At 34.8% G+C, this 10,144-nt stretch overlaps 1 protein-coding gene across 2 annotated transcripts; it reads right to left on the bottom strand.

Annotated features, from left to right (window-relative positions):
* Positions 1–4,141: 4,141 nt before the first annotated feature.
* LOC110027114 (E3 ubiquitin-protein ligase RHF2A-like) lies at positions 4,142–9,624 on the bottom strand. 2 transcript variants are annotated; one of them, XM_020728420.1, is made up of 8 exons: positions 9,453–9,624; positions 9,008–9,158; positions 8,877–8,923; positions 6,108–6,170; positions 5,891–5,999; positions 5,417–5,808; positions 5,238–5,342; positions 4,142–5,169 (listed from the first exon to the last, which is right to left on the bottom strand). In XM_020728420.1, exons 2-8 carry the CDS (start codon positions 9,134–9,136, stop codon positions 4,884–4,886), a joined length of 1,131 nt encoding a protein of 376 aa, XP_020584079.1. In that variant the 5' UTR covers positions 9,137–9,158; positions 9,453–9,624; the 3' UTR covers positions 4,142–4,883. The 2 variants fall into 2 exon arrangements, with proteins under 2 accessions (XP_020584079.1, XP_020584072.1); XM_020728413.1 differs by having other exon boundaries at positions 4,791–5,169; positions 9,008–9,154.
* Between the last annotated feature and the right edge of the window lie 520 nt (positions 9,625–10,144).

Here is a 10,144-nt window from a genome sequence, read left to right as displayed (position 1 = left end):
GATGAAAGTGTAACAATCTTCTACAACCTGAAAGTCTAACTTACAGTCCATAATATGAAGATATATCCTGTCGTAATTCTTCTACCATCGATATCTTCTACCAGATCTGAATCTACAAATCCCTATAGAATAATTCCTACACTTAAAAAACAAAATGTCATGTTGATTGCTCCTCTCAAATATCTAAGAATCCACTTCACCGTCTCCCAATGATGTTTCTCTGATTAGCAATATCTAGTCTTATACATATCATCACATACATCAAACTTCTAACTGCTCAAGCATATAAAGTTCTTTTCATTTGTGCTTGCTCTGTTTCAAACTTTTTCCTTAGATAGTTTGGAATGACTACTTAAGGAGGTGCAAACTAGTCTTACCTCACTCATGTTGAACCTGTTAGGACCTTATAAACATTTATCTGTCGATTATTATATCGCTGATCTTCATGGTTAGACATAAATCATTCATCTCAAACTCTCTTAATAATTGCACCTTCAAGTCTCTGATCTTCTCCATATCTGCTCCTGAAATCAGCATGACATCCATAAACAACAGTACAATGATAAAATAACTACCAAAATTTTTTACGAAACAACAACGATCTGTATGGCACTTCGTGTGCCCATTATCTGACATAAACCTGTCAAACCACATGTACCATTATCATGGTGTCTGCTTCAACTCATAAAGACTCTTGGTTCAATCTACCGATCATTCATTATTTTCCATGAACTTTATATCCCTGTGGTTGAACCATATACAACTCTTCTTCCAAGTCACCATGCAAGAAAGTTGTCATCACATTTATCTGCTCCACATGTAATTTTTTCTTTACTACTAAGCTCAACACAACTCTAATAGTTATTAACTTTTGAAGAAAGTATCTTTGAGTATCCCGCTCCTTTTGCTGAAAACTTTTCACGACAAGCTTTGCCATGTAGTGTTTGCTACAATAAAACTCTTCTTTCAGCTTGTAAATTCACTTGTGCAGTGCCTTTTTGCCATATGGTAGTTCTATCAAATCTCGTCTGATTTGAATTCAATGACCGCATCTCATCATATATCGCAAACTCCCACTATCTTGAGTCTTCAACTTGAGTGGCTACTTATTAGTTAACAAAAGATAGTACAAATAAGGAAAATACTTTCATACCAGTCTTGTGACTCTGTTGGACCTACTGACTTCGGCAACAGATGATTGAGAAACTTATTGTGCTTCATCAGATTGAGCACACCTCCTCTCCCAATCTTCAAGATCCCCAATATCTTTTATCTCAATATATTTGAAAACTTCAGAAGTAACTGATGAACAATTCTGAATTCCGCACAATCTTAACTCAATTCCTGTCCTTATCTATTTTCATTTTATTAAAAGAAACATCTCTACTTCTAATGAATTTATGATTTTGATAATGCCAAAATTTATACCTACATTCATCCGAGTTATACCCAAAAAAGTGTACTTGACTAATTTTGAATCTAACTTACTTCTGACTTTTGCATCAACATGAACATACAATGAACAACAAAGCATGCGAGATAGATTTGCCTCTTTATTATTCCAGACTTCTTCAAGTAAGCCTTCATTTAAAGGTACTAATGGATAAAAATTTATTAGATAAACTGCAGTATTCACTGTTGTTGACCAAAATTTTTTGGCAAGTCTACATGCAATCTTATACTCCTTGCACGGTCTGTGATGGTCCAATTCATTTGTTCAGCCACACATTTTGTTGTGGTGTCCTTAGAACTGTGAACACATGTTTGATTCCTTCTGATGCACATTAGGCTGAAACTCTGACTAATATACTCACCACTATTATCTTATCTAAGATACTTTAACTGAGGCCTTTTTCATCCTCAACCATGACCTTTCACTATTTAAACACATCATAGTTGTGTTTCAAGTACACTCATACCTTCAATAGATTGAACAGGAGTAGGACCTCATACATCAGTGAGCATTAACTCCAGCTTTTTAGACTCCACCTTTGACTCACTTTTAAAGAAAATAATCTTCTTTTGATTGCCACAGAAACAATCTTCACAAAAATCTAACTCTATAGATTTTAAACCATGAAATTTGTTATTAGAAATCAGGGACTTCATATATTTGTCACTAATATGGCCAAATCTATGATGCCAAAAACATGCATCGATCTTTATTACAACTACATCAATGAATTCAAACATCTCATTGATCAAGTCAAAAGTGTCTTTAATTCTGTCTCGAGCCATCATTCTTGCTCCGCTGGTCAACTCTAACGAATCACCTACGAACATAATCACATATCCTGACCTTACAAGTTGGCTGACCGAGATCAAATTTCTCTTTAAATATAGAACATACCGAAATTCATTGAGCATTCAGATAGTTCCATTAGAAAATGTGATATCCACATCACCATTTCCAACAATACTCTGAGCCTTATTATCTCCCAAATACGCATTATCTAGATCAATTTCAGTATAGCTTTTATTTGTTAAACACTTTTCATTGGGGCACGCTTGAAAAACCACTATACAAGATTCAGTAATATCAAAGGACAAAATTATGGAGCCACCTTGAATTTCATCTATGGAGACATTTGTAGAAAGCATTCTATCTGAGCCTCCACCATCAACCTTCTTAAGAGCTTTGCAGTACTTTTTAAAGTGATATTTGAAGTTTTACCTTGGATTTCATCTGTGGAGATGTTTCTTCCCACAGTTCTAGCAGTCACCTTTGCCTTTTTCTTTCCCTAACCAGAACTTTCCTCTCTTGGCCTTGAATCTGGGTCTTTGACAGTGTTTTTATCCCATTTACTTTGTTTTCAACATTCAATGCCGAATTTGAAGTTTCTTGACTCACCTTGTTGCGATATTCTTCATTCAGAGCTTTTCAGTACTTTTTAAAGTAATATTTCTTCACGTAATTCCAACATTCACCTCTGCCTTTTTGTTTCCCTGACCAGGACTTTCCTCTCTTGGCCTTGTATCTGTCTTTGCCTGTGTTCCTATCCAATTTATTTTATTTTCAACATTCAACATAGAATTTGAAGTTTCACAGCTCACCTTCTCACAACATTCTTCATCAGTACTAACCCCACAATGCCATCAAGGTTTATTTTCATATTACCCGAATTGTTATTTACCGTCTTGACTAGTCTATCCCAACTGTCTATAATGAAGATAGAAATAATAGTGTCATAAACTTACCAACAAACTTGATACCCATAGAACACAATTAATTAGTCATAGCATTCAAGTTATTCGAGTGCTCAACCACTGAACTACCATCTACCATTTCATATTGAATAATCTCTTTAAAAGAAAAACATTATTTGATACGGAAGGCTTCTCATACATCCTTGTTAATACAACCATGAGATCTACTGCAGTTTTCTCATTCACAATGTTAAAAGCAACAGATGAGGAAAATGAAAGTCAGATTAAACCAAGTGTTGTTTGATCAAGCACTTCCTATTCTTCCAGAGTCAATTCTTTAAACTTCTTGGTGATTGCTTTATTTAAACTTCTTGATGGTTGCTTTTAATGGCACATACAGTTTTTTTATATGATAAATTTTCAATTTGTATTTTCCAAAAAGCAAAGTTAGAACCGTTGAAGTTCTCCATCATATACATTGCTTCATCGGTCACTACTTTCACTAGAATCAAAGATCTTCAGAAAATCCCGCTCTGATACCACTTGTAATACAACTTGTAAAGAGGTTAAGATAAGTGTGAAACACTGGTTCGAGAGGTCCAAAACAAAATATTTGAATAGAAGTACATAGACAAGTAATTCCAGAAAAAAATCCAAAGCACACCAAGATTTAACATGGAAAACTTGAGAACGTGAAAAAACTATGGAGCACACCACACCAAAAAAATCCATTATGAAAATAGGGAGAATGTACATATTACAATGCACTCAAGCCTCTCCACTCTTTTGTAACTCAATCAATACGTTGGGATGCTCCTTAATTATTTTTGGCACAAAAGAAAATTCACAAATGACACACACCAAATGCTCATTCGCAAAAAGTACTTCACGTACACACCAGAGAGAACTTCACGCGCGACAGAAAAAAGTACTTCACGTACACACCAGAGAGAACTTCAGAAAAACTAGTAAAAACTAGTTCTCACGTCCAAGTCGAAGCCTTTAAATCCCAAACTGCAGAAAAAATTGCTTCTGGCACCAAGGCACCACCCTCAGGTGCTTAGTTTCCGGACGCTCGGTGTTGTGAGCAACCCCAAATACGGTTGTGTCCTTTTGAGCGCTGAGTTTCCACCCTGGAAACTTTTGGATGGGCGCCTAGGAGCCCCACTGGCAATGGGGCGACCGAATCCAAGTATAGGGTTTCCTAGTGCTTACATTTTCTTCTTCTTACTTTGAATTTTTTTAGTTTCTTCATTTAATTAGACAACAATTTCCTGCTCTCAAAACAATAATCCAAATTAAACCTTGTTCTATCTGCTCAATGACTTAGTTGTAACTATTTTTGGTGTCATACAGGTGTTTCAAATCATTCTACTCTTACAACAAGCAGATTCTCCACTTCTAAATTTCTCTCCGGGGGCATCCTCCAGCGATTTCTATCCAGTAAATTCTCTGCCAACAACTTTCTTGCATGCTACTCTTAGAACTTCCTGTTTGATGACCCTCTTCCTACAGCTTTTATTTGGCTCCCCTTGACCAAGTCTGCATTGGCTTTTTTTTTACTATGGATTTTTATTACTAGATGTCTGTGATCAAGTCTTATGACTTTCAACAAGATTTACTAAGAACTTTCAAGAAATCAAATTGTAAATAGAGGTTAGGGCCAAACATTAGCACACAAATTGTTTCATACCTGCAATAACCACACAAAAATGTGCAACTTTTGTGGGGATAACTCAATTTGAACCAGAACTAGCAGCACAAGAAGGTGATGGGCCATCATTAACTCTCTCATTACTAGATCCAACTTCAGAATGTTCAGAAATGTCCGGCGTGGAAGCACTAGATGTTGCAGCGGAAGAATTGTCTCTCATGTCAATTCGCTCCATCATGCGCGAAACAGTAGCAATCCCAGCATTAACTTCTCTCCTCACTTCCGAACCAATATCAGAAATCGATGCACTACGTGAAAAGAACCTCTCCTTCCATCCTCTAGTGCTTTTACTAATAGACTCCTTGTATCTAAGGAAGAATAAAAGTATAAAACTATTGATCCAGATTAAAAGGATAAGAATGAAAAAAAATATCACCTCATTGAAACTGCATTAAGGCGAGATTTCAACGAATCTGAGAAAGATTGAAAATCAGATGGTCCTGCTCTATCTTGGCTGATAGGAGTTGATTCACCAACAGAACTGCAACAAAAAAGGACCATTTTATAGTCAAAACAATAAGAAGAAAATTAGATGAAAAAGAAGATAAAACAAACCGGTTTTCCCTTGAGGAATAAAGGTTACTGAGACCAGGGCTGCTGGCAGAAACAGCATTATTCCTGGAATCGGCCACAACTCCATCTGATTCGACTGAGGAGCTTTGTTGCTGGGTTTGGTCTTCTGTAACAGCAAGCACAGATTGCCCAGCAGTAGAAGTAGAAGAAGCTGGTTCATCTTCTCCTTCATTAGCAGATGATGCAGAAACAGAGGCAGCTGAAGCTGCGTTGGGATGTGATGAAAAAACCAAAAATTGTGACCGGCCTTGAGAACCAGACCCGCTCCGTAGTCCTCTTCTAGCGCCATGATGCGCTCTACGCAATGCAGCAGCGGCTGCTAAGTGTTGAATAATACGTTCTTCAAGATCAGAATCTGTTGCACCAACTGGTAGCTGCAATCAAAGAGGATAAAGATTAAAAATATCAACCAAAAAGTGAAAAGAAAAACAAGAACTGCAAGAAAAATAGTTCTACATGCTGCAGTTCAAACTCTCCGAGCGCTGGGTGATGAAAAATAGTAGTATTATGATTTTGTTTGACCCTAAAACTCCTCTCTCTTTCTACAGCCTCCAGAAGCTCTTGGCTGGCATAAAGCACCACAAGGTAAAACTTCTGGCAAATTCATCATTTTAACAGAAAAACACGCGTAAGAATAAAAAGAACATAAATATACAAACATAAATATACGAACCTAGTGGAATCCTTCAAGCTAATGGGTTGCCAGCACATGGGACACTGGGAGCTTCTTTGACACCTGCAACCAATATTGTCATCATAAGAATAAAAAAGAAATAGGCATTTGAGATGAAATCTGCAATTTAAATTTATGGAGTTGATAAAAATCTACACTTTGGCAATGCTTGGGATTGTGTAATGGTTTTATTCTCCATAAAAAGAAATGAGGAAGGTTTCGATTGATCAATATTCTATTCAGCGGTACATAATAATAATTGAAAAAAACTGAATAAATAGATAAGAACATTGAACATATACATGCCAATTTTCAATTGTATGCCTTTATGAAACGAAATAACAGTTATAGCACATGAAACTTTATCATGAATTAGTAGAGGCTTGATTTCAATGAAGAAGTTACTGTTATTAAAGAACAGAAAGGTATGCTCGACATAAAAACAATAGACAAATCCAACTGAAAACCATGCAACAAAATCTTGATCCATCACGTAACATAATGCCAGTTGCTTTCATGATATTAGACTATTGGTTGCAAGTGGGATTTAACTTAAACAAGATTTAGTAAATCCTATAAATTCATATTTAGAATATTCTGAGGTCTTTAAACCCTGAAAACTATTTGGCATATTGCAGATGTTAAATCCGAATAAATCCGATGAAAACAACTTATCTTAGGATTTCAAATCTATTAGTTGACATATGAATTTAATATTATATATTAATGATATAATTATTAATTCTAACTAAATTTGATTTAAAATTTTATTTCTAATTATGTTAATAAATAATTAACTATTTACTAAAATAAATAATTATTAACAATATTTATTAAACTACTTATTTGTCCAAGCAAAAACCTTGTTAATTAATTAATCACTGATTAGCAATTTATTAAAAATAATTAATAATTAAGTTTTATCAATTATTTAAATTTAACATGTAATTTAATTTATGTTAATTAGTTATAAAATAATTACAATTAAATTTATATAACTATAACTAACTTAATACATAATTGGCATCAACTATTAAAAAAATTATAATTAACTTGATATTATATTTATTAATGACTAATTGTTAATTAATTTTTGAAACCTATCTTCTCCTACCCCTCTTTTGCCTGCAAAACTCACATACCTTGCTTCTACTCTCCCAATTTTGCCCGAACCATCGCCTACCTTCCACTTCATCTTCCTCTCGCGTCTGAAACCCTTGCGATAAAGTCGCAAAGGCTGGCTAGGAAGGCAACAACGGGATTGAGGCATACAAAGATCTCCGAGACTCCCGTATAACTCCAATTTCCACTCCACTCCTAGCCGACTAACTCCCGTCTATCTCATCCTTCCTCCCACCCCATCACACGCTTCAACTCCAACAAATCCTATCAATTAAACTCTATGTGAGTGTCGATATCTCCTTTTTTTAAAGTGTCCCATACTTCCCTAAAATTACCTCGGGTGAGGGGGAGCTAGAATTTTTTAACACCGTTCCTTTCCCGACTCCATTGGATATTTTACCTACTCTCATTGTCACCGAGTCCAAAAAGCTAGAATTTTTTAGCACCTCACAACTGCCCATCGGATCCCTCCACTACTTGAAAGACATATCGGGCTCATGTTTGTTACACTCTCATTGCATCTCTCATTCTATTACTATTTGTGCGGACACCGTTTGTGTCGGGTACATCCATCTTCCAGCTGAATTTACTAAATCTGGATTTAAGGCAAAATGGAGGAGAAATAAGATTTAAGATGTAGAATTTAAAGTTGTGATTTTTGTTGTTGACAGGGTTTAGATTAAATTCTGCTCAAATCCTACAACCAAATAGCCCCCGAGTGTTCAAGTGTAGTTTCTCCAAAGAGACATAACTACAACAAAAGCATTTTCCACATGCTACTATGCTCGATCTGCAAATAAATACGTTGTGACATTGCATTAGAATGTGAGGATGATGACCTGAGACACTTAAAAAAACTAAACAACAAAAGAGAATAAAACAAGGATTGCTTTCCAATGGTACAAACATGTCAAATTCGTAGAATTTAAACTTTCTTAAGTGAATAAAAAAAAAAAAAAGAATGTATATTCTTTTACAACAGAACGTAAATGACAAATAAATGTTTAGTTCAATCAGAAAACAATCTTGGAAAACATGAATAATAGCAACATGTCCACTAGAATATTCTCAAAGTTAGGGATGTGAGCCGAGTTGAGCTCGAGTCATCCTTGTCTTGAGCTTGGTAAATAAATCGAGCTCATGTTTTATTCTACAATTTTGAGACGATCCACAAGCCAACTTGATTATTATAAAAGAGAGAAAATAATATTTATTCAAACTAGTGTTGTAATAAAATGACAAATAGAATGAGCATTTAGAACATAAATAATAAGAAATCATATGATATAAAATGTATACTTTCATTTTTTTAACATTAATAATAATACTTCGAAGATACATTCTTGAATTTTGAGTATATTTTATATTAGTTATTTTTAAACAAACTAACTCACGAGCGAACGAGTTAAATTGGGGTTAGTTAAAGCTTTTAACTTATTAGCTCATTGAGCTCAATTCACAAGCCACTTATCAAGCCAAGTCCGAGCAGGCACATGATTTAGCTTGACTCAACTACACCCTACACAGAGTTCTCTTTACTAAAAATAGACAGTTCAAAAAAAAAAAATTCTGAAACTGCCAACCCAAAAATACATTGGTAGAAATTATCAATACTGATTTTAAACAGGAAAGATGAGAGGCCAATACCATTCAAGAATGCATTGAATATGGAACTCATGCTTGCAGCTAGTCGCCTAAAAACCAAAACTTTATCAGCACAAAGAATACAAAAGAGAGAAATAAACAAGATTTTCAAAAACAAATATAAAGCTTCATACAGTTGCAGGATTGCTGTCACAGAAAGACTCAAGACAAATGCTGCACGAATCATCACATGCATCCTGGATTCCCCCTTCCACAAATGCCGCAGCGGATTGAAGGTTCTCTATCTTCACTGTCTCATCCATCTTCAAAATCTCCAAAACCTTACTTCCCAATGGCCAAAAAGGAGAAATACCAATAAGTAAATAAACTAGGGCAACCCAAATGAATGAATCCTATAAAATTGAAAATGTTCATAAGAACTTCCCCGCTCCAAGAATCAACCAGAAATTTCAAACTAATTCATCAAACCCTAAAAGGAGCTTCTTCATACCCCCCAGAACCCTTCGCGAAAACGAAATTATAAGGAATCGCGTCAATCGATCCTGAACAATTACAATTCATAGAAAAACAGACTTCTAACCCTATCGCAAACTCTAAAAAGATGAAATTCTTTCAAACCTTGGATGAAATAGGCAAAGATTCAGATCAAAAATCGGCAAAATTGAATGAGCTACTGAAGATCAAGTCCACTTTCATGGATGCTTCATCCCCTCTATCGCTTTCGCAACTTGCCGACTTCGTGGAGCGAAACCATGGAACAAAGAAAGGGCTAATGAAACTCACCTCACCTACGGAGGTGAGAGAAGACGAAAGGAAATTTAGATTTTTAGTATAAGTAAACAACTAATTATCCATTTAATAATAATAAGAAAAATTGTCTTTTTTTTTTCTTTTGAGAAGTTGAGCTTTAAAAAAAAATTAAGTTATAAATTAATGGTTAATGTGTGCTTTAAACTTGAATCTACTAATTTGACAGAGTTTTTTGTTAACTCCTCCATAAGTCATGCACGGAAAAGCACTGTGATTGATGAAGATCTAAAAGATAATTAGGTATACACGTGTTAATCATGCTTATAATTTGGAATAAGAATCATTTATCATGTGTCATACAAAGAAAACTAAAAAATGAATATAGCCAAGTTTGTTGAATGTTTACAATAAAATGAAGCAAAGGTTGAATGACATATTGATAAATATTGATAAAAATAAGTTTACTTTCAATTTAGAATTGAGTTTAGAAGTGATGTATCACTTTGGGGGAGCATAGTCCACAATTTAAATTCCTTCAACAAAGCTACTAAAATATTATG

Source organism: Phalaenopsis equestris, unplaced genomic scaffold (assembly GCF_001263595.1).
Source record: "Phalaenopsis equestris unplaced genomic scaffold, ASM126359v1 Scaffold000002, whole genome shotgun sequence".
Taxonomy (NCBI): Eukaryota; Viridiplantae; Streptophyta; class Magnoliopsida; order Asparagales; family Orchidaceae; genus Phalaenopsis; species Phalaenopsis equestris.
This window is presented reverse-complemented; position numbering and strand designations above follow the sequence as displayed.

Excerpts from the sequence above, each read along its gene's own strand:
- LOC110027114 (XM_020728420.1), bottom strand. The coding sequence starts at position 9,136 with ATGGATGAGACAGTGAAGATAGAGAACCTTCAATCCGCTGCGGCATTT. Across the intron at positions 6,171-8,876 it reads ATTCAATGCATTCTTGAATG|GTGTCAAAGAAGCTCCCAGT; the intron begins GTATTGGCCTCT and ends TATTGGTTGCAG. Across the intron at positions 6,000-6,107 it reads AGCTTGAAGGATTCCACTAG|CCAAGAGCTTCTGGAGGCTG; the intron begins GTTCGTATATTT and ends GCTTTATGCCAG.